The sequence below is a fragment of the Aotus nancymaae genome, unplaced genomic scaffold, assembly GCF_030222135.1.
Source record: "Aotus nancymaae isolate 86718 unplaced genomic scaffold, 86718_ANA_hifiasm-v0.15.2.pri h1tg000077l, whole genome shotgun sequence".
Lineage (NCBI taxonomy): Eukaryota > Metazoa > Chordata > Mammalia > Primates > Aotidae > Aotus > Aotus nancymaae.
The window spans coordinates 14,331,042-14,356,264 of record NW_026988492.1 but is presented as its reverse complement, the minus strand read 5'-3'; the positions used below and the strand labels follow the sequence as shown (position 1 = coordinate 14,356,264).

Below are 25,223 nucleotides of genomic sequence, written 5' to 3'. Positions count from 1 at the left end.
AAAATAGCTGTCAAATACATTTTTCTGGTGATAGACTCTCACTCTAATGCACATTTTTTATTTTTGTGTTTTCTGTTTTAGAGACGCCCAAGCAGGTGGCCTGCGATGAAGTTTAGAAGAGGTTCTGGACATCCTGCCTATGCTGAAGTTGAACCAGTTGGAGAGAAAGAAGGTTTTATTGTATCAGAGCAGTGCTAAAATTTCTAGGACAGAACAGCACCAGTACTGGTTTACAGGTGTTAAGACTAATATTTTGCCTATACCTTTAAGACAAACAAACAAACACACACACACAAACAAGCTCTAAGCTGCTGTAGCCTGAAGAAGACAAGATTTCTGGACAAGCCCAGCCCAGGAAAGGTAAACAAAAAACTAAAACTTATACAAGATACCATTGACACTGAACATAGAATTCCCTAGTGGAATGTCATCTATAGTTCACTCGGAACATCTCCTGTGGACTTATCTGAAGTATGACAAGATTATAATGCTTTTGGCTTAGGTGCAGGGCTGGAAAGGGATCAGGAAAAAAATCATAATAAAGCTTTAGTTCATGAGGGATCGACACTTTTGATTCAGATGTTCTCTGATGTCTCAAAGATAACAGTTTTTCCAAAGCCTGAACCTTTTCACTCAAAAGAGCAATGATGAATGTTTGAAGATTGCTAAGAAAAACAGCTCATGCAGGAGTGAAAACAAACACAAATAAGAGATTTTCTATATTTTCAAAACAAATGTGCGGCAAAAGGATGTTGTTTTTCTGGTCTAGATCTATCTGTACGAACAAGTTCATGACTTTACAGGATGAATCCTTTTATTGATACAGGAGGTTCAGACCATGTCTGTCTCTTCCTTGGTAATGAATGGCCTTTCTATGAGCTGTGACAAAATTTCCAAACTTTTAGCTAAGGATTTGGGAAGAGGGAATGGGAAACAGGGCTTTCTGTACTCCTGCCTCAGTAAAAACATCTGATTTATGCTTTATGGAAGCCTTGCCTCCATTCCCCAACTGAGAAGTCCCATGAAACCACAGTTGCTCTGGGCTGACGAAAACAAAAGGAAACAATATAAAGAGTTCCTTAATCATTTTTGAAACAAAAATGTTAAGGGATTTTAAACTTATGGTTATTTTTCATTTTATGCCGTTTCTGTACTAAAGACCCATTTCATCGCCGATTCCTGTCTCTGAAGCCATTCATGTCAGCATGGCGATAAAAAGAATGAAAAACCCTGCTGAATCATACAGTAATTTTCTTTAAAGCACATAGTAGTTACATAAATATATATATATATATATATAAATATATTTTTGTTTATAACTAACACAAGGCAGGATCTTGTGACTCTAAGAGTGCATTTTGCCATCAAGACAAAACAGATGCAAGGTGCATCGCTGCATTACTTCCATAGAGTTGTAAAATAATCCTTAATATTAGAATATTTTTCTGTCACTCAGCAAAAGTGGTTCAGTCATTGCCGCACCCATCATGTTCTTGACTATTTGATCCACTTTTTCATTTATGTCAACCCCTTCCCTCTCTGGCTAAAGTGGATGCAGAAAGCTCCTTAAATGGAGCTATCTATTGCCCTGGAATCACAATCCTGGCTTTGAAGATTCCCATGAAGGAAGAAAGGAAAGGCATCCCTTGAGATGGAAAGTGGTTAATATATATACAGAGCTCCTAAAGTCCACATTCAGGTACTGAGTGTACAGCTTCACCAACATCCCAACCAATGAAACGTTTACACTCTGTGCCAAGAAACTGTTGGCTTTTGAAGGTACAGTGTTCAACATTTGCAGATTCAGGTCTCAAGAAGCAGAGATGTTTCATAAACAGCATTTTCCTAGCAGCTTAGCATCTGTACACATCTGCCTTGGACATTAGTCCACTCACAGAGCACCATACTTTATCATCACGAGTCTCTGACCTGAACCAATGCCATTTTCTATTCCATATATATTGCTTTACAATTTTAAGTATTTGATGAAGGTGGTAACTTTTTCCTAACCAACTTAGTTAATTATTGCAAAAGAAAACTGAAAAGTCAGGTGACTGAAGGATTGTGATGACAATCTTTGCAGCAGCTATATTTGCTTTAGTTGAAGTATCCCCGCTTAGTCTTGTGGAATAGGTTTGGTCAGACAGCAATAACCAAATGACTTGCCAATATGACTGGTGCAACTGGTATTCTACAAATGCATAAAGAACACAAAGACGACTTCCTTTTAGGATAAAACAATGCTGCTTCAACTAGCTTTTATGGTAGCCGTGGCTTCCAATAGCAACTGATTGACAGTTATATAAATCTTGCAGGCATATCCTTAGTTTGTGTCCCTTAAGTACTACTTAATTCTTACATGGTAATGTTATTCTTATACCCTTCAGCGTTCGTCTTCTATTTTGATTCAAAACAATTGATAATTCTGTAAAAAATTACAAGCCCTGAATTGTTCAGTGAACCAAAAGCACCAAGTAACAGAGAAAACTTTCTGGAACTAAAGTGTAGGAAAACTTCTTAACAGAACTAAGAGTTAAAGGTAGTGAGAAGTATGTGGTATATGAATTCTTTAGTGGTAAGGGGAAATGTTGGCTTAATACCTTTCTTTCACGAAACTCTCATTCTATTTTATATTTCTGGTTTATTCTTGTGCCCATTTGAGAAAACAGATACACAGTTTCTGAAAATTCAAAATGGTCATCAATGCTTTGGACTTTACATATATTATGTATTAGAGAAGATGCAGGTGTACATTACTTAGTATACAATGAACATAGCAGAGAGAACAATAACAGTAAAAAACGTAAAAATAGCAAAGAGACATAACTTCTGGAGAAATCAGATAAATGGTGCTACAGAGGAATTTAGTTATTTCAGTTTAATTATTTGTAAAAAAAAAAAAAAAAAAAAAAAGATCAGTGATTAGGTAAAGATACTGAAAGTCAAGAAAAATATCTTGATCTATTTATGTCTACTGTTCCATTAATGGAACACTAGGCTTGTGGGCGTTGTTTATCTCCTACTGCTCAAGGTCAACAGATGGCACTGACCATAAATGGTGGCTTGTGTGTGAAAGGTTTGGACTTCAAGATATTCAACACCTAGAAAACTAAAGGTAAAGTGCAGTTGACTCCCAATTACTATTTTAGTTTGAAATTTCAAGGGCATTTGTTAATCTTTCACATGTAGCTTCTAGAATTGTGCTGTCCAATATGTCCACTAGCCAATGTGGCTTTTGAAATTAAAATTAATTAAAATTAAATTTAAAATGTAATCCTTCAGTCACAGCAGTCACATTTCAAGAGCTCAATAGCCACACCTGGCTTGTGGCTACCATATTGGATAAGAAGAAACACTTAGATGGTTGAAGAAAATTTTAATGAACAATTCTGTAGAGGTGTTATCTTCGAATTCCTTATCCTTGAAGAAAGGGGAAGAGGAGGAAAGAAAAAAGATTTGGTAGCTCTTGGGCATATCCAAGCATTTTTGATCTTAGAGAGGCTCCATGGAGTAATGAAAAAAATACTAGCTGATACAGCTTTGAGTCCCCAGTGTGTTATCTTGGGAAAATCACTTCAACCTCCATGAGTCTCAATTTGCAATTCTGGAAAAGAAAAACATTTTTTTCCTGTCTTTCTTGCAAGATTATTATGTAACCTGATTAAATGTACAGATGTACAGATTCTTAAAAACCTTATGTCAATGTAACCCATATAAAGTACATCTATTAGTCCAGTACCAGCACAGATTTGCACTCAAAGGAAGAATAGTTCATCAGTCCAAAAAGCATTCAAAGACAATCAGTCCATCACCTGTCTTTGATCATGTCCCTCGTGTCCGTTGCCCACTTGAGAAAAGGTTTTGCTAGAATCCACAGACTGGTTCAAGATGCTCTCATTCCATGATAGGAAATTAATATTTAAATAAGACTAATTGAAAACTATATTCTCTGGTTATAGTTTCTTCCTCCTGTGAAATGTTCTTTTAGTTTGTATTTCTTTAGGTATTTTCCAGGTGTTTTATTACAATATGTTACACTAAATTCCATAGGGTTACTCCTGCTTTTACTTTACCACCTCCAACCCCACTTTTGATATCAGCAACATATGCCATAATCACAGGAGATGCAGCCTAGACAACATAGTGAAATCCCATCTCTATCAAATATATATATATCAAAAAGTATGTATGTATATTCAATGGAGAAGATATGAATTATGTCATATATTTCATTATATATACATGTAAATTAGCCAGGCATGGTTGCCCATGCCTGTAGTCCCAGCTACTCTGGAGGCTGAAGTGGAAGGATTGATTGAGCCCAGGAGTTAGAGGCTACTGTGAATTATGATTGTGCCACTGCACTCCAGCCTGAGCAACAGAGCAAAACCTCATCTCTAAATAAAAAAAGAATCGTGAGACATCATGTAATCAGACCTCTTAATGTTATAGATAAGTAAACTGAGGCCCAAAGAGATATAGTAATAGTCTCAGTGTCAATAAACTGGGTCTTGAACTTAAATGTTTGTTTCAATTCTCATTGCCTGCATCTCTTAAATGTCAGCACTTAAGGCCAACCAAGCAGCTTAGCACAGTCCACTCAACGCTAACTTTATTTGGTTTATTGACGATCTGCTCTGTCCTGTAACATAGAATATTGGCTCAATCTTTCTATATCTTGTTGCTGACTTCCGAAGGCTGCTATTGTTATAACATCCAGAGATTTCAAACCCTGGCCATTATGGGGTCTCTGTTGGGTTTTGAATTTCCCTTTTCTCCACCCCTGTCCCCATCTGTGGCTATCTAAGTTAGCAATACAATTTATTTTGACCATGTAACATTTTTCCGCCTTTGTTTTATTTCTTCCCAAATGTATTTGAAAATGAATGATCTGTATAGCTGATTTTCTGACCACATATATAACTGCAATTTTTATTTGCTCTCCAAACTATTACAACATTTTTGTCCTTAGAAGATTTTTTGGGCACATGGTACAAGGTCTGTGGTGTTAGCTTTTATATACTCCCATTACCTTATGTTTGTGAAGCGTTTTCTATTTTACAGGGCACTTTGCTTCATCTCCCTATTTCTTCATTTATTTAACTGCTCAATTCACTGAAATTTTATTGAACACCTACTGGAACCATACAAGTAGTGAGAGTCCAGGCATGTAACTGATTATTATAATACAATAAAATCCTCAAACCAGACTTTGCAAGTACGCAGGATCAATAATACTCCATCAATTTTCAACTCCAATTTTCTATTCTACTTGTAAAGGGAACTAGAAAGTGTTTGCCTGAAGAATGTGTCTGAAACATAATACATCACTGCATGTCTGTGTTGTTTGCTCTGTTGGAAAGGATCTGTTAATTTTATTTATGAGAAGAAAAGTTACTCAAAATTCTCCCTGACCTAGGAAGGCTTTCTAGTTCACTGCAGTCTTACTGACCAGATGCAATAGTTGAAGTTTGATTTCTTGAACCAATATTTCTATGGGGTTTTGAATTACTAATATCACTGTTTTGAGGTATTCAGAAACACCAGTGTATCAAAAAGGCATTTGCACTTTATGTGTATGTGGTGGTTATGTCCTTTATTAGACCATCCCAGACATAAGACAATCAGGGAAATCAGAAAACTCCAGTCTCAAATGTGTCTATAATTTCCTGTTCTACCACTGTCATATAATAACATGATATTACTTCCTAAGGTTTTGATTAAGTTGATCTTCTAGCCTCAACTTAAATTTTAATACATCTGCCTAATTATTGCCCGGAATAACTTTTCAGCCATCTAATGCCCATTGCTCTCGCAATGATTATTATAGAGAAGTAAGATGGTAATTATTCAAGTAAAATCACATAATTTCTGGAATCAGTTTTTCATAACAAGTGTATAGAATACATCATTATTGGCTTCTCCATAATATATTTATTATGAATGACCAAATTATACCTAGAGGAGTAAATGCTCAAACTTGTTATTATAGGTTAATTTCCAGCTCACTGTTGACACTGAAAGATTCTGTGCTACTTTAAATCCAGGATAAAACGCTGGAAAAAATTAAATGTAAGTCATAAACTGGTACTCATCGTTTCCTAGTTTCTAAGGCTTATTAACACTTGCAAATTACTCAGTAAATGTCTTTCATAATGGAATAACATAAAAATTTTTGACTTTGAAGATAATGATATTTTATTTATTTCCATTCTGTTTGAAAAAAATCTCAATGACTTCTCTTCATTCCACCAGAATTTTGACTTTAACATCAGTCTCTCTTTTTCCCAGCATTACAAATATATGTATATATATAAAATTCATGACCAAAGTATCACTTACTGACCATGCAGCTGTAAACCTTCTGTGCCTATCAAACAAATACATAGCATGAAACTCATTTTAGAAGTTTCATGGGGGAATTTTAGGGGGAGGTATGAACCTAAGAGTGGGTGAATGGAGATGATTCATGGGAAAAAAAATAAAGATTGAAATGTGCTGTTAAGTAGAGTTATTAACTTCTTAAGAGCAACTGCAAATAAATATTCATTGATGAGCAGTTCAAATTTCGGTCATTCAGACACGCAGACACTGGGGCATATATTCTGCAAGTGATGCTGAGACCCATGACATAGAGAAAGTGAAGATACGCCCAGTGAGTCTCAAATGCAGCCATCACCCCTCCATACCTCTGCTATGGCATTCATCTAAACATTGTGGAGGCCTTTGCCCTAATCATGTGACTTGCCCTAGAGAATTAGTGAATGACCGTAAAGAGATTTTCCATTTGTCTTCCTTCTACTTAAAAGGCATGAAAATGAAACAAAAAATAAATAAATAAAATAATTTTCTGGAAGAAAGGATAAGAGATGGCACTTTTCTTTCTGGGCCCAGAGCTGCATTTCTCTGAGATTTGACCATCTCGGGGCTCAGACAGACTCAAGTGCTACTTTCTGGACATTTGTGGTGAAGCCTCAGCCACCATGTTCAAGGTCATTTGAATGAAAACATACTCAGATTGTCACATTTATAGTAGGGAAATAAAAACTCTAATTAAGCATCCTGCAGCAGGCTCCGCTGAAAATAACATTAAGCAACATCAGAGCTTCACTTGCAAAGTAAGGTTAAAATCATTTTAGGGAAATCAGTGAAGTCTCTTTAGAAACAGACATCTTGTGTATGCCGTAACCCGGTCTTGGGGCCCTCACAGAGAAGAGGGGGAAGTCTTTTCATTGGTTGGTCAAAACAAATCTCTCATTTGCCTGATTTGAGGCATTTGAACAGTGCCTGGAGAGTACATTATTTTCAGGGGAAAAAAGGAGAGAGCCTTTTTTACATGCCAGCTGGGATCATGGGAACTTCAAATGCCAGGAATTTACTACTGTTTCTGGTAATTCTGTTTGTAGTTATTTGAAATGTTGAAGTGTGAAAAGAGAAGAAGTTGGGCACTTTGAAGGGGCTTTCCATATTTTACGCCAGTTGCACCAGCATGCAGAATATTTGTAATGCATTCAGAGTGGATATAATTGTACCCTTTGTCAGAATCACAAAGCTCTCTGAGGTACTGCTACAAGGGAACACTGAGGAAAATCTGACCCTATGAACCAAGTCAACTCCAAACAAAAGGAATGACTGTGTGTGTGTGAGGGCAGCACATGGCCAGTTCATTTCTCACTGTTTTGAAAAGCTGTGTATGCCAAATCAAGGACGTGTCTTTCAGGTGAAGGTTAATTTTCCAAAGCTTATTAAAATAGAACTTGGAAAACCAAGCATTTTGAATTTATTCCAGTCCTCTGGGCATCATTCCTATTTCTTCTGCCATGTCAAGGAGAAATTCCAAGCCTGCATTCTGTCATGCTAAAACAACAAGCCCGTACTTCCCGATGACCTTCTGTTGAACATACCTGAGCCTGCAAATGTAAAAATGATTGTATCTGAATTTGCACTAATGGTGTCTGAGAGCAAAAAGAGTGTGACCTCTATTGGAAACCTTTGTTCAAATTCAATAATTCAGAGATGCTACATAGTACTGCAAGCTTCCTGATTATGTTCACTGTAATATTAATGATCTAAGTTTGAATGTGTTTTCTTATAGTTCATTAATTTGACATTCATCTTTTACCTGGGGATTATTATGATTGCAATAATTCATTAATGTTTTCTTCACACAGCTTCTTAAACCAAGTTTTTCTGCAAGTCTTTCAGTTCTGCTTACAGTGTGTGGGAAATCTGATTTTTTCCTCTAGTAATAATTTGATAAGAAATCCAGTGTATTGACTGCCTCAGTGACACAACTCATCTTTAAAGGTGTGGAAGCTGGTGGGGACCAAAAGTTACTTGTGTTTTCGCTGTTGAATGCTATTTTCAGAAGTAAACCATGTTTTTCACTTAACAATAGGAGTCAACAAATTTCGGATTTTAGAAGTGGGAGAAGGGAGCTATTTGTGTAATACTGCTGTCATATTTGACTACATATTAAAAACAATAAATGAGCATTTTGTTTTAATTTCTTAAATACCTTGTCTTTCAACATATTTTTTGTTTCCTTTCTTCCATTAGTGTTCAAAACGTTTTACACCATTGTGGAAGAAACTCTGTGTACAGAATTCAGAGGCACAAGGCTGATGGCATAATAGAAAATTCTTTTGCTTTATACCCACCCCAATGTGGGAACTGATACTAGCTAGAGTGAGCTGTAGAAAACAAAGATTTCAGGATGGCATAGCATATGGGCATGGGGTGGAGACTTCTTCCCCCACCCCAACCACCGTGCCCAACTGTTCCAGTCTCCTGGATCGGACAGATGGGATTTTAGCTGCTGCTTTAAATCCTAGTGCTGAAATAAGTCAAGGTGCTTCAGCTCAGCTCTTGCCTCTGTCACTAATCTTGCTTTACGAACTCCTTTGATTATCTAAATATGTTCCAGAAGGTCCTCTATTATTCCATCCTTCTTCTTCCAAACTGGAAATGATTGTATCTGATTCTCAGGATATTTTGGATGTGTGCCTCAGGTAATTTATGTGGAATGTGTAAAGTGAGATGTCTCCAATTCTGAATATTCCTTCCCCGTTTCCTAATCCTCCACTCTTGGACTACCTTTGTGACAACACCAAGTAACGCACAGGCCTGAACCCACGCCCAAGAAGCACACACAATGACTGGAGCTGTGGGGAATTTCAGTCAGTGGCATTCCCTGAGCAATGGCTCTGTACAATTCAATTATAATTTTTTAAAAATCGTACCTCTGTATAGATCTTTTGGACTGTATTGATTAAACTTTGATATTGTGGAGTAAATTCAGAAGTGCAATTTTAAATGGTGTGAATTGTTTTTATGATGCCAAAAATATATATATTAGCGTGAATCATGCAATCTTCCCTAACAATAGAAAAACATTAGGCCAATGCTTTCAAAATTGAATTAGTGTATACGATTTCTTTAAATAATTCAGTAGAAATTTATTCAGATATATGTTAAAGAAAAATGTGCTAATCACAATCACCCAACTTTTAAATCATCTGTAGATCAATCTCTTATAAATAAAGAGAGCAGATCTTCTCACAAGTTCTCTCTTCCAAAGCACTATTTTTAGGATCAGAGTCTTTTGATATGCAGTTTGAAAGTTTTTCCCTTCAGTTTATTTTATTAAACATTTATTAAATAACTACTCTGTGCTGAGTCTGGCTCCCTTGCCCAGGCTGGGGTACAGTGGTGTGATTCTGGCTCACTGCAGCCTCAACTTCCCAAATTCAGGTGTTCCTCCCACCTCAGTCTCTCAAGTAGCTGAAACTACAGGCCTGCACCTGGCTAGCTAAAAGAAATATATATATATATTTGTTTTGTTTTGTAGAGACAAGTGTTCCACCATGTTGCTCAGGCATTGCTCAGGCTGACAGCAGACTCCTGAGCTCAAGTGATCCTCCCGTCCCAGCTTCCCAAAGTGCTGGGATTACAGGTGTGAGCCCCTGTGCCCAGCCAGAGTCTTTGCTTTTGATTAGCTTTCAGTGCACTCGGGGGGACAAACATGTAACTAAATATGGCAAACCAAGGATTGTAGGTCCCAGGATAGAAGTTTTACATAATGCAATGAAATGGCAGGGGAGGGAAGAATTAATTCTGTGTGGAAAAGAACAGGAGCTTTCATGAAGCAAGTGGTATTTGAACTTGGTCTTGAAGGATGAGTAGGCCTTCCCCAGGCAACAGCCCGTGCTTACCAGAGAGTAAGTGAAGTAGGAGCTAACGGACCAGCTGCGTCAGAGGGACCCAAGAGACAGGTAAGAAGAGGAAGGCTGGAGAGTCACCAAGGCCAGAGAGTTAGACCCTCATTGACCTCATGACTTTAGAGTTTACCTTCTAAGCACAGATGCACTTGAAAGCTTTGAAGCACCCCAACTATTTCAGAAAGATCACCCCATTGGCACAGTAATGGATGAATTGCATAGGAGAAAGCTGGGAGGCTGTTCTGGACACAACTGCTCAAATCTGGCTACTGCTTCCTGAGGACTAGCCCTTCCTCGTTTTCTGATCTTCCTCTTCCTGTATTCTGTCCTCTGTTAATAAAAACCCAATGTCATCAGCACATGTGCACTGCCTTTCTTCCCTCGCAGTCACCGCTTCCAGCAAAATACATATTCCCTTTCCCCAAAGTCATGGCACAACACAATTGGACAGATTTTCATGTGAAACCAGCCAGATCTACCCAGGTTTACTTATCTCTTTATGCAAGAACTCCCTTTTTCATTTTGAAACACCCAAGGCAACCCAGACAACCAAAACACCCTGAGGTGGAGGTTTACTTTCCTCCAAATGATTATAAAACAGGAAAATGACACAGCTCGTGAATTTTCCTTCTGGTCATTCTAGACCATTCTGGACATCTTATTAATTAAATTACTTGTGATTTGGGTGGAGAGGTTTGAATTTAAGGTGTGGTTCCTGAAATAACCTAAAAATTTATTTCATTTTTTTTTAATGTTAGCACTTAACCCATTAATTTGTCCTCACAATTAATGACTTAGAAATTACTCATTCAGGAGTGTCTAGGGTTATTGCAAGGCTCAGAAAACCTGCAGTCAAGAAAGTAGTTGGAAAGATCAAATAGCTTCCTATTGAGTTGAGAACCTGAGGCATGGTGAAGTCTCCACTGTGGAGACACTCAAATGTCTATTAAGGGGAGAACTAGACTTCAGAGGGCTTCTGAATGTCAAGATTGACAGGAATGAAAAACAAAGTCTCCAAGATTTTAGGCAGCCCACAGTTTGCAGGAAGAGGATTTCAAAGGGTGAATGCAAACCGCCTTTGGATAACTTGAGAGTATACTGAAGTGTTTCAGAGCTCTCCGAGGAAGCAGATAAACACCTGACTTAGTCATCAGGGAAACTATGAAGATGTCAATCATAAAGGAGACTGATTGGCTTTCATGACCCTGGCTCTGTGTTTAAAGGTCACAGCCTTGTAGGGTTCAAGTGCGCTCATGCTGCGAAGTGCTTGGTTTGTGCCTTGGAGATCTAAGGAGCTAGTGGAAGAACAGAAACCAACCAGTTTGTTATATGTTAGCCCACCCATTTACGGGAAACCAGATGTCATATGTGCACTCCACTGCCATGGAATAAATAGAGGAAGGAGGAGGAGAGTGCAGAAACTGAGAAAAGCTAGAGTTGAGAACACAAAGCTACTGCTTAGGCTGATGCCTATTTTCCTGCTCCAGGCAGTGGGTATGTTAATAACTGTCATCTACACATCTGCTTCTCCAAGTCTAAAGGCAGGGCAATTGTAGATTCTGGAAATTGTTAAAATGTGTTAAAGAGAGAAAACCCAATGAGAGTCCCATAAGAGTTTGCAACTTCAGGAGAGAGAGAGACCCCAACCTCTACCCGGTGATGCACCTACTATTTTCTGTGAATTGCTATCACTTTGTAGACACATAGATGTACTTGGCCTCCCAAAGTAAATACACTTTAGAAATGATAACGTGTCTTGATAAATGTTAACTGACCCTTTTTTAATGTGTATTATTCTAATGACTGTAGCAAACTTTACTTAAAGCCTTTGATCGTCTACCGAATATTCCCCTGACGTATTTTTATGGTAAACTTTACAAACATTTGGGGATTGCAGAATTATGTTGAGCTATTTTTCTCCCCAGAATTTCTTTGTACAATTGTAATTTAGCTTTCTTTCCAAAAGGATTCATTGTGGCGTGAGACTTGATAGAATGTGAAGCAAATTTCTCTTGCTGGAGTTTGGCTGTAAGCCTAGAGGATGGACTGCATAAATTATTCTGATACCATAAAATCTTGCATCTTATTTCTTCCTAGAATGTTTTAGATCTGCATCAGGATGCCTGGAAGTGAGATACTAAACAAGCAAGAGCTCATTGCACAAAAGAGAAATAGTGACTGGCAAAAAAATTAAATGAAACATCCGTTTTGTAAAATGGTGTCACTTGGAATTTAATTAGATATCATCTTCTTGAGGAAATGTATGGTTAAACAGCAATAGGGTAAATAAGAAAGGAATAGCCCTGTTAGAGAGAAAAGTTAAAATGAGGTTGTTGATATCGCAGGAGACTCCCCAGTCACATATGAGGCAATAAACTCTAGCAGAAGGGGTGAGTTCCTGGAAGAGGGAAGCATCCATGTGGATTTTCTTTTTAATGGTATTTTAACTTCCAGGGTACCTATGCAGGATGTGCAGGTTTGTTACATAGGTAAATGTGTGCCATGGTGGTTTGCTGCACCCATCACCTTGGCATTAAGCTGAGTATGCATCAGCTATTCTTCCTGATGTTCTCCCTTCCCTCTCCTCCTTCAATAGGCACCAGTGTGTGATGTTCCCCTCTCTGTGTCTATGTGTTCTCATTGTTCATCTCCCACTTATAAGGGAGAACATGCGGTGTTTGGTTTTTGTTCCTATGTTAGTTTACTGAGGATAACACCTTCCAGCTCCATCCATGTCCCTGCAAAGGACATAATTTCACTCCTTTTTATGGCTGCATAGTATTCCGTGGTGTATATGTACCATGTGGATTTTCTATTGTTTTACTTTATGGCCTGATATGAAGCTTTATTAAGGCACTGGGATGAGAGTTCATTTACTTCAGACAGATTGCTGTAGTCAGATTGATATCCTTGTCATAAAACCACAACAAATACCTAACCTGGCAGTTGCCACCCAGAGACAAGAAAACACTCAGCTCTCCCTAAAACTAGAAGAAACGTCCATTGCAAACTTCTCTCTGCCTCTCTCATAAGGATCAAACCAAGTCCCCTGGATTATAAGAAGTCAGCCGAAGTATATCTGCACTCATGGATACGTATATAAGTTTCCTGAGAAAAATTCTCTTTCTGCCAATGATACATCAGACCATGTAACAATTATGGGAACAAGGCCAGGCATAGTGGGTCACACGTGTAATCCCAGTACTTTGGCAGGCCAAGGCAGGCAGATCACTTGAGGTCAAGAGTTCGAGACCAGCCTAGTCAACATGGTGAAAACCCATCTCTACTAAAAATACAAAAATTAGCCAGGCTTGGTGGCATATGCATGTAATCCCAGCTACTCAGGAGGCTGACGTAGGAGAATTACTTGAACCTGGGAAGTGGAGGATGCAGTGAGCGAAGATTATGCTGCTACACTCCAGCCTGGGTGGCAGGACAAGACCCCATCAAAACAACAACAACAACAACAACAAAAAAAAAAAAATTACAGAAACAAGCTCTGTGACAACATGTATGTGACTTCTCAAAGCCCAGATTACTTCATCTATAAACTAAGGACAAAAATAGTACCTGCTTCCTAGAATTATTATGACAAGTAAATGGTCCAAAATATTTAGCTTAGTGTTTTGCCATTAAACTCAGTAACAGTTAGCTTTGCAACGATTATTGTTTCCAATGAAAGATGCGTTGATATTGGTAGGAAAAATGCTCTCTTAGTCCTTGACAAGATAAACTGAAGGCAAAAGCTAAGAGGAACAATTAACTGGATGAACAGATTGCAAAATAAGCAATTCAAACCAGAAACTGCACGAGAGGAAGACCTACAGTCTTGTTACTCATTCTCCCTCAAGTCTCATTTCTTTCTACAATTTGTGTCAGTATTTTCCATTCCTAATTCTAAAATATAAAAAAGCAAAAAGAAGGGAACTTCAAACATCAAGTGAATTAGAAAAATTAAAAATTGAATACCAAAACTCAAGTTGATATTAAGAACAGACAGTGGGTTATAGAATTTAAGGAGGTACCTGCCTTGTGTGCTCTTTATTCATTTGTTAATTTATGCATGGATTTTACAGAAAAATCAATAAGGCTGCTGAGTGTTATTTTTAAAACTATTTTTATGTTCCTGTATCTAATTTCTCTTTTAGCAAAATGAGGAAAATCTTTCCTATATCTCAAAGTAGTTTCAAAGAAAATTCTTAAGTATAAAGTGTTTCAAGCATACACAAACAAACTTTATATGGATAGCCTAAGTCACAGATTCTAGCCTCTGAACTTGTTTGCCCACAGACTATTTCTGACACCAAATGTGTGGCAAGTTTTTCCCACACCAACCAATTCTCCAATTTTTCAAACAACTGGGTTTCTACCATTTACTCAACTCCACCAACTACCCAGGTCTAGCCAGACACCAGGGGTTAAGAACTCAGTCTCACGGGACCACCCCGCCCCTCCCCATTCCAGACACCAAAAGCTTCCATGCCCTCTCTGGGTGCTCCACTCTCCCAGCACCTCCACATGTACACCCACCTGGAAGCAGGGGTTTTTATGGAGGTCTCATTACAGAGGCATGATTGATTTATCATTGACCACTGGTGATTGACTCAATGTCTAGCCCTTCTCCCATCTGGAGGTTGTGAGGTAGAGCTCAAAGTGCCACCGTCTAATCAGTCCCCATCCTGAAGCTACCTAGGGGCCCAGTAAGAGTCACTTCTTTATAACAAAAGATGCTCCTATCACTTGGGAAATTCCAAGGGATTTAGGAGTTCTGTGACAGGAACCGGGACAAAGACCAAATATTTATTATTTATTGTGTCACACAGCCCTTGTGAGTCAGGGATCTTTACCATCCCCCTCTTCTGTGACATGTGCTCCTGCTTACAACAATAGAAATGCACCTGGACTGGTGTTATGGCTCATACCTGCAACTTCAGCGCTTTGGGATACTGAGGCGGAAGGATTATTTGAGGCCAGGAGTTTGAGGCCAGCCTGTGCAACACAGTGAGGCCTTATTTCTACAAAAAATTAGGAAATTAGCTAAGTGTGGCGGTGCTCACCTATAGTCCCAGCTACTCAGGAGGCTGATGCAGAGTTGCTTGAGCCCAGAAATATCAGACTAAAGTGAACCATTATCGCACCACTGCACTACAGCTTGGGTGACAAAGAAAGCAAGACACTGTCTCCAAAAAAAAAAAGAAAGTATCTGCCCAGATACTGCCACCATTCCTGAAGTAACTCCAAGCAGATGTCTCTTTGTAATGTGATAGTAAGCTCACCTGGGGATAGCAAAGAAAACAAATTCATTTATTCAATGCATGTGTGTTGATCACCTTCCAAGCTCCAAGTACCATTTTACATGCTGGAAATAGAGTGATGTATTTATTTCACAAATAGTGTTGTTTTGTGCCAGGCACTGGTCTAAGCACTTTACGGATATTAGTTATTGAATCCTCTTATTATCCTTGTGAAGCAGATGCTCTTACTATCTCCACGTGACAGAAGAGAAAAGCAGTAACTTAGTGGTTGAGCTACTGACCCATGGCCACATAGCAAGGAAGAAGCAGAGACCAAATTCAAACCTGGAGTCTTTGCTCTTGGCCACTACTCTGAGCTGTCTTTGGAACAAAACAGTTTTTTTTAAAAAAAGCATAAATATTTTCCCTCATAAGTTTATATTCTAGTGAGGCACTACAGACAATCAGTTATCTAAGTGATATCTCTATATATATATAGTAAGTTAGAAAATAAATGCTATGTAGAAAAATAAAAGAGGAAAGATCAGAAATGAGAAGTGGATTTCTCATTTACGTGGGTAAGGAAAGGGAACATTTGAGCACTGACCTAAGAGTATTTCAGACAAAGGTAGCAGCAAGTAGAAAGGCCATGCAGAGGGAACCTTCCAGCATGTTCAGGAATCAGCTAGGATGTCAGCGTTGTGGCCGGCAAGGAGTGAGTTAAGGAGGAGTCCTATAAAGGTCAGAGAGCAAACGCGACCACGTGATTCCAAGGAAGATGGAAAACCAGTGAGGAATTCAGAGCAGCGCCGGGAGAAGCTCTGATTTCCTGCTGAAAAGACTTACTCTGGCTTCTGGGCGGAAAAAAGGAAGAAATAGGAGACCGAGCAGGAGGAGGCTACTATCATCCAATGTGCTGTAACAGGAAGCTACTGCACCGGTCCGTGGCTTAGGAACTGGGCCACACAGCAGGAGGTGAGTGGCAGATGAGCGAACAAAGCTTTATCAGTATTTACAGACACTCCCCATCACTCACATTACCATCTGAGCTCTACCTCCTGTCAGATCTGCAGTGGGATTAGATTCTTATAGGAGCACAAACTGTATTGTGAACTGTGCGTGCCAGGGATCTAGGTTACATGCTCTTTATGAGAGTCTAATGCCTGATGATACGTCACTGTCTCCCATCAACCCCCTAGTTGCAAGACTCTCCACAGCTTAACTAAATCTAAACATTTTCTAGCCATAATCTCACAGTGCCAATTCACTTCCCCTGAAAACACTATTGCTAATTTCTTGATAGTTCTGCCTGATAAAATGTCAGCACTCTTAATGAGAGGGAGGTAGACTCCTCATTAGTCCCCATGATCTGCCTTATAACCACTATCAGAAGTGCTGAAGGAGGGTCTCCTGTGTGAGCAGCAGCCTTAATATACACACAAGGGTAATGCAGGATTCCTTGTTGGCCCTTTCCCTTTACTTTTAAATGCTGGTTACCTCCCCAACACATGTGTATCTCCAATCAGTAAAAACTGAATCCCATCACTTTCCTGCATGTATATGATGTGCTTATTACTAAACTATGTGTTGGGGATAAAGTGACAACCAAAACTGAACCAGCCCCTGTCCCAATAGAGTATACAGTCTACTGTAAGGAGCAGCTTTTAAACAGATGATTAAACAAATCACCCTATGCGTAAATATATGAACAAAACTATGGTAAGAGCTATGGAGGAAAAGCACACGTTTCTAAGGCAGCATTTAACTGAAGACTCCACCTTAGTCTGGAAGTCAGAAAGGTTTCAACAACAACCAAATGACATTTGAGGTAAGATTCACAAGATGAGTGTGGGGAAGAACTTTCCAGAGAGAAAGCCCAAATGTGGGAAAACACTGAGGCAGGTTGAAATATTGCATATCCCAGAATCAAGAATAAGGTCATCCTTGCTGAAGTTCAGAAAGAAACAGGGCTAGAGGCAGAGAATTTGGGTGGATTAATGATAGATTCCAGGCTCTGTGGAGTCTTCCAATCCTAAAATCTTTTACATCTGCCATTCACACCCACCCCCAGCTTTAACTTCCTATTTGGAATGGATAAATCGTAGTCATCTTCCGATCTCAACTTCAGCTGGGAAGACTTCCCTGATGCACACATTAAACATACTCCTTCAGCTGTTCCTACTGTGTTTTATTTCCTCCCGGAAAACAATCACCGCATGTAATTTCAATTATTCATTCACATCTGCCTTCCACCAGATTCTGAGCTCCATCAGGCCTGGGTGTGAATCTGTCTCATTCACTGCTTTCTGCAGAACAGTGCCAGGAACAAAAAAGAAAATGTTAAAAGAGTGAGTGTCTTGCCGCGTGCAAACCATCCCTGATACTGCTTTTCTTGTTTCAAGCTAAACTGAAAGAACAGTCAAAATGGGATGTCTGTTACAAGAAATACATTGACAACTCTGTAAGAAAAAAAAAAGGAAAGCTGTTTCTGCCTTAATCCCACATTATCAAACTAGGTATCATGTTATTTATTCAAATAACAGCTTCTCTGGATAAAAGTTTGAAGCCTGTGTCAAAACAGAAGCAACTGAGCCAAACAACTCTCTCTTCTGGCTCACCAACTTCGTTGCCCACGGAGGATTGACCTCCTCCGTCAACACCTCAGGTCTTATGGTTAAAAAGCTCTGGAAAGTTTTTGACCCTGTTGCCTATTAAGAGGTATCTCTGGCTGTGACTTGGGATGTACCGCGGTCCTCGTTTGGGTTCCCTGAAAGACAAATTTGACATGGGTTTAAGAACAAGAAGTTTATTTGGGAGATAATCCTAGGAAACACCATGAGAAAGTAGGGAAATAAGGCAGGGAAAGCAAGCAAGCCAAGAAAATAGGTGATAAGGAGCAGTTACTGCCCTGAGCTCAACCCCACTGAGGATTCCCGGAGAAACCGTGTGGGGCTTGTCTTGGAATTGCCCCAGTGTTCGCCAAAGAAGCCAACCACCCACAAGTGAGGTCTGGAGTTACCACCAGCTCCCAGACCTGATTTGTAGGTGGTCATTCCTTTGCATTTCCACCCTGCCTCTGTGATGAAAAAAACAAATTGTTTTTCCTCTGCTCTTTAACCACAACAATCAACACAGAAGACTGTTGTGATCCAATGTGTGGGGATTTCTCTCTACCAACAGCAAGCAATCAGTTTCGCAACAGACACCAGCTGGGCATCCTCCAGTTGAGTTCTGACTCTACCTACCTGGAGGTGGTAGTGGATCCAATAGGTTGAGGGCTCAATCCCACAAGCCTGCCCATACCTATACACACAAGCTCCAGGTTGTTTTACCTGTGCTTCCTACCAACCCAATATAAATCAGAGACCCCATGACCCACTCCTCAGGTTCGATTAATTTACTAGAGCAACTAGCAGAACTCAGGGAAACACACATATGCATTGAGTTTATTAAAGAATATTAAAAGAATACATATGAAGGGTGCATAGGATGAGGTATGGGAGAAGGAAGGAGTGCAAGGCTTCCATGCCCTCCCATGGTGGACCATCCTTTGGGATCCTCTATGTGTTCAGCTCTCTGGCAACTCCCTGAACCCAGGGAGTTTTATGGAGGGGTTTTATGGAGGCTTCATTGCATAGGCATGATTGATCAAATCATTGGCCATCAGTAATCAACTTAATCTACAGCTCCTCTCTCTTCCCTGCAAGTTGCTGGGGAGGCTGAAAGTCTCAATCCTCTAATCCTGCCTTGGTCTTTCCTGTGACCAGCCCCATATTGAAGCCACCTAAGGGGCTGCTAGCCATCAATCAACTCATTGGCACACTAAAACACACTTATCACTTCTGAGAGTCCAAGTATTTTAGAATATGTATATCAAGTGACTGGGATGGAGACCAAATATACATTTCACAACATCACACTTCCCTTCTACACTCCAAGTACCTTCAGGTGCTAAAAGTGCCCTCAGCCAACAAGCCTTGAGATGAGGCACCGAGACAGTGATGCCTATAAAATACACTAAAATTATCCCTTTCAAGATAGATTTCTAGAACTTACTTGGTATGTTCTCTTCAAAGTGATTTTCCCAGTGCTCTGGTTATCATTACTTAGTGTCTAACTATGTTTATATTTCTCACAAATGGATGACAGTAGGGATGAAAATGAGTTTACTGTATACATATCACAGCTTGCCTGAGTCCAGTGAGATAGAACACCCATACTAACTTACATGAAGCCAACTTACTACTTACAGATAGGCAGCAAGGGGCAACGTGAGCCGAGGCTTCATAAGAAGCTCGTCCATAAGGCTCAGGAAACCTCCTGCAGTGGATGGCATCTCGTATGTGTATGTCCCACTTGCACAGCAGGAGAGGGACCCCAGAAATCAGCATGCCCTGGGCTTTATGCTTCAGGAGTTACATGATATGCTAGGCTAAGGCATTGAAGGACTTCCTGTTTCTAGAAGACTAGATGAGAGCCTGGGCTTTTCTAGCCAGCTCCTCCCTATCTCAGGTTATTGCATTCCCAGCAATTGTGTAGGTATTCTTGAGAACTACAAGTAAGAAAGAGGGGAGAGATTTGGCTGATCCAAAGCTATTCAAAAAACTGTCCTGCAGGAGATCATGAGGATTTTTCTTTTTTCTTTTCTTTTTTTTTTTTTTTTTTTTGAGACAGGGTCTCAAGCAGTCACCCAAGCTGGAGTGCAGTGGCACCATCAAGGCTCACTGCCACCTCTATCTCCCAGGTTCAAGCAATCCTCCCACTGCAGCCTCCCGAGTAGCTGGGACTACAGGAACATGCCACCACGCCTGGTTAATTTTTGTATTTTTGGTAGAGATAGGATTTTGCCAGGTCGTCCAGGCTGGTCTCGAACACCTTGACTTAAGCTATCCACCAGCCGTGGCCTCCCAAAATACTGGGATTACAGGCTTGAGCCACCATGCTCAGCAGGTATTTTCTGGGATTCTGTCAATGAAGTCATTCCAATATCTACCAAACCCCCAAAATATGTTTCAGTAACTTTCCTATTTTTATACATTGGCCTCATTCAGTTATAGCTTCACTTCCACATATAATACCTTGAGCCATTATGTATCATAATTCTTAAATAATCAAAATGTTTTTAGTCCTTTGGGATTACTAACTAGATCTGAAGAAAATTTCTAGTAATTAATGTTATACTCTCCATTATTCTTGTTACAGACTCTGCTGCCCATTTTCATACAGAGAGACTTCTTTATCGTGGGTTAAGGAAGGAAACGAGGCCCTGAGCTTCAATAATTCTATCAACGCTTCTCAAGTGTCAGGTAAGTCACATTGCTACCACACTTTCTGTGTCAGAAATTAACCAATGTTTAATGGCCTTGAAAAAGAATGAGATTATTGATTTCACCATTGATTTAAGCAACAGGAGAAGTAAATGAAGAATGAGGTAATTACGTCTTTAATCTCTCCCATAGGCCTGAGAGACTTAGTCCAGGGTGAAAAATCAGACTCTAAGTATTTACTTCCAAATTTTGAGATTTCCCAATCTAGAAACTTTAAAAATATAAGTAACATAATTTTTCTAAACACTTTGCCACAGTCTTCCCATAATTTGTAACATATAGTTGAAAAACATCTCACCTTGTAAAAAGCAGGTGCAGAGCCAAGGTGGCTTCAAGAAGCACGCCCAGGCTGGGCGTGGGGCTCACGCCTGTAATCCCAACACTTTGAGAGGCTGAGCTGGGTAGAACAATTGAGCTCAAGAGTTCCAGACCAGCCTGGCCAACATGGCGAAACCTCGTCTCTACAAAAATTAGAAAAGCATGGTAGTTGCATGCCTGTAATCCCTGCTATTCAGGAAGCTGAGTCAGGAGAATCACTTGAACCTGGGAGGCAGAGGCTGCAGTGAGCCAAGATCATGCCACTGCCCTCTGGCCTGGGTAACAGAGCAAAATCCTGTCTCAAATCAAAACACAAAACAACAACAAAAAGAAGCACGCCCAGCTCAGCATTCCTCAATCTGAGCACTGTGGGACCCAAGATGTCCTTCCCGCTCTTTCCTGGTCGCTTAAGTAGATGGAAAACACTGCCTACAGCATTGTCAACCTGGAGACTCATGGTCCACAGTGATCTGTTAAATGTCATCTCTTTCCTCTCCACTCTCCAATGGCTTCCTAAAGCACCTCGAATGAAATACAAAACACTTACTGTAACCCTCGTGCATGGACTCCTTCTGTCTGGGCCCACAGACCTCCCTGCTGTTCCTCCTACAGACCCACCCATGCTCAGGCCTCCAGTCTTTACCCAGCACTTGCTGCCCCTCTGCCAGGACCACTCTTCCTCTTCCTCCAGGCTCCTCTCCTCTACCAATCCCTCCCTGCAATTAGATTGCAAGTCATTTCCTAACAGCCACCTTTCCTGACCAGCCTGTATTTAGAAGCATCTCCCTTTCCTTTCCAATCTCCAATCCTTATTTTTCTTTATTGCACTTATGGCTTTCTGGCATGCTCTATATTATTTATGTGTTTATTGGTGGTTTCCCCAAAAGAGTAGAAGAGCCATGAAGACAGGTTCTCTGCCCAGTGCCTACAAAAGTGCCCAATAGTACTAGGTATTCAGTAAATATCTGTTCTGTTGAATTAATTAAAGTGAATCAATGAATCAATGAATCAATGAATGAAGAAACTGCTTGCTTTCACTGGGCAAGGTGCTGTCCATTGTTAATAATATAGGAGTTAAAAAGAAATTATTTAGGCAGATAGTGAGGGTAAGAAAGTCCTCGGTAAGGTTTCCTTTTAATAAGAAGCAGCCCTAAAATCATTTCTTTTCTAACAAAAAGCAGCCTGAAAAATCAAGCTGCAAACATAGATAAGCAAACTAAAAGCTTGCATAGGTGAATGCTGGCAGCCGTGACAATAGGAAGAGGCTACCTGGAGGCCAGGCGTGTTCAACATGGTGGCTCCATCTCCCCTTTTCTTTGCCAACCATGTGTACGGGGACAAACAGACAACATGGCACTGGCCAGGTAGGGAACCCATCTGCATAATAAAAGATCAGAGTGAGATGGCCAGCTTCTACTGGTGCTATGCAAACATCATACCTGGTCCAGCCAATCTCCCAGGCTCTATGGAAATGAGACACTGCCCCCTCAAGCTCCTCTATAAAACCTCATGCTTTTCACCCTGAAACCACAAGTCTTACTTGGGAGCCCCTCTTTCTCTTGAAGAGAGAGAACTATTCACTTTTTTCTTTCTTTTGCCTATTAAACCTCCTCTCTTAAACTCACTTCTTGTGTGTCCGCATCCTTCATTTCCCTGGCTTGAGATGACAAACCTTGGATATTTACCCCAGACAACAACACTGCTTCGTTTAAATATTTTCATTAGCTTTGGCAGGAAGGATATTTGGTGTGTCCTCTGGCAGAGGTCACAGTCAAGGCTGCTTATGTGATGGCTAACAGCAGAGGAGCGAAGCATAGTTCTGTAAACTATGTCTCAGCTACCTCCTAGCCCTGGGTACCCAAAGATGTTCCTCCCAGTGGTCTTTTCCCTTGATATACTTGGGTCTAGTTAGGTATTGCCAGGTGGTCTGTGGTCCCCAGGCTGGCATACTTGGGGATGGCCAGCTTTTTCCTGGATGTAGCATGTATGTGGTCACTGATTCTGGCAGTCTCTGAATCTCCCATTCTCTTACCCACTACCCAGACAAGGGAATCTCTTTATAGATTGGAAAAAAGCTCTCCTAGTGTTTCTGGCCACATTTATTTGGCTATATACAAGCAGGAATTCTGTCATTTTTATCTCACTGTGAAAATCATCTAAATGCCCCAAATGCTTAGGTTTATGGAAGATAAAAGTTGGAAAGGGAAATATTTTACTTCCAAACTTTAGTTGTCTTCTCTGTCACATGCATGAAATGAGCGAATGAGCATAGAGCAAACACTTTGATGAACTGGGGGGAAGGAAAGAAGGGAATCAAAAAGGCCGTACAATGAGAAGAAAAGAAAGATAGAGTCTTACTTGGTGAAATGTTCACCCGTCTCCCAATAAGCTATGGCCAGAAAAATATTACTTCATGCGTGGCTCTGAGTTTCCAAAGAAAAGGAGGAATGAACTCAGTTTTCACTAAGTGTTTGAACACCATGCTTAGTGTCAAATGTTGAAGCCTTGTGCTTCTATATAACCATTTTCTTATTTAAAAAATTCCTGTCTTATAATAAAAAATTATATAGCTTTCTAGAAAATTGCCTCTTGTTTTTGACATATTAGCTTTGTGAAGTATTATTTAAAAAAAGAAAAAATTTGAAGAAAGTAAACACTCTAGAATACTAACTCTTTCAGTTTTGTTTTATTGTTTTAAATCTTTCGGGGCTTGCTGTTGCTGTTGGTGGTTTGTTCATTCATTTCTTACTATTATTCTCTTAGGAATAGCTTAAGAGCTGATATGGTAGCATCAGCTCTTGTTGATAAAAAGTTTACTTTAATCCAACCACATTTAAAATATACCTAACTTAAAAAAATAAACACAGAATAAAAATCTCTCTGAATTTTTAGTTTTAAAGAGATAAATAAAGGATACATAGCAAAGTATACATACAAAGCCATATGCAATATTTGCCCTATGGCTTTATGAATGTTTAGGAGATTTATTTGCTCATTATCATTGGTAACCATCTTTAAATGAAGAATAAGACTCAAAATACAATTTAGTTAAAAAAGTAATGTATTTGCTTCAAGAAGGATGATGGCTTTGTAGCCACTTAGGTTTGGGGATTGACTAAGACAAGAGGCACTGATCATTTTCCCATTTCTCTACCTCTATGTTCAATCTAGGTTATCTTAAATCTACCAAGCAGTGTCCTTCCGATACCTTTGTATTTTATAGCTGTCGAGACAGCTATTAAAGAACATTTTGTTAAATTTAAATTTTAGTTGCCTTTCTCTTTAATTTTCTGAAGAATTTGGTGACTATAACGTGCTTATTTCTGTGTTTTGATTTTATTCTGTCATGCTTTGGATTAAAATTTCCAAGTAACAGAAAGATCTCTTCAAAATGATAAAGCTGGCTTCTAGAACAATCAACCTTGCTTTGTCAAGTAGTGGGAGGGCTGAGTAGGAAGGAGACCTGTGGTGATTTGTTGAGGTATGAGCTGGGGAGATGGATTCCATAGAAAGAATCTGAAGATCTGTATATCAGTGCAAAAACCTTCAGCTCAAGGGTTGGCTTGGCTCTTTCAGAAATGATTTGTGATCTTATTTGCAAATCTAGGTGTTTATGATCCCAACACCTAGTCCAATTCATTCTGGCTGATAACATAAATGATTGTGTCCTGTCGATAGGAAAATCCAGCAGTTGGAATTAGCTGCATAGCTATAACATATCATTGACTTTATTAATCAAATCCACAGAGAGTCATTTTCAGGTTAAAACTTTGCTTGTATACTACTATCTATCACTGTTAGAAGAAAAACGTAGAGCACCACACCTACATGTAGCAGTTGTTCAACAAATGTAAATTTTATTCCCCCATTGAGGTTAATAAATTAGTGAATTATGGAGAAAACTAGTCTAGTTAAAAGAAAACTAGTTAAACAAACAAAAAACTATAGACAAATTAAATTTCTCAGAGTTTATTGAGCAAAGAACAATTTGAAAATTAGCCAGCCCTCTGAACAAGAATAGGTTCAGAGTGACTCTGGGGTTGTCACATGGTCAGATAATACCTATGGACAGAAAAAGGAAAGTGATGTACAGAAAACAAATGTGAGATACAGAAACAGCTGGA

The 25,223-nt window shown here is 39.5% G+C and overlaps 1 protein-coding gene and 1 long non-coding RNA gene across 4 annotated transcripts in view; both read left to right on the top strand.

The window, feature by feature from the left end:
- Positions 1-8,515, top strand: part of PLXDC2 (plexin domain containing 2) — a 438,114-nt gene extending 429,599 nt beyond the window's left edge. Inside the window, exon 14 of the mRNA XM_012450101.3 lies at positions 82-8,515. Coding sequence (XP_012305524.2) covers positions 82-198 — 117 coding nt within the window. The 3' untranslated portion in view covers positions 199-8,515. The remainder of the gene's footprint in view (positions 1-81) is intronic.
- A 7,724-nt stretch (positions 8,516-16,239) lies between these two features.
- LOC105715695 (uncharacterized) overlaps positions 16,240-25,223 on the top strand; it is a 237,754-nt gene continuing 228,770 nt past the window's right edge. For all 3 annotated transcript variants that reach the window (XR_010339485.1, XR_010339483.1, XR_010339484.1), the window contains exons 1-2: positions 16,240-16,429; positions 20,657-20,760. This is a non-coding gene — a long non-coding RNA (uncharacterized LOC105715695). The remainder of the gene's footprint in view (positions 16,430-20,656; positions 20,761-25,223) is intronic.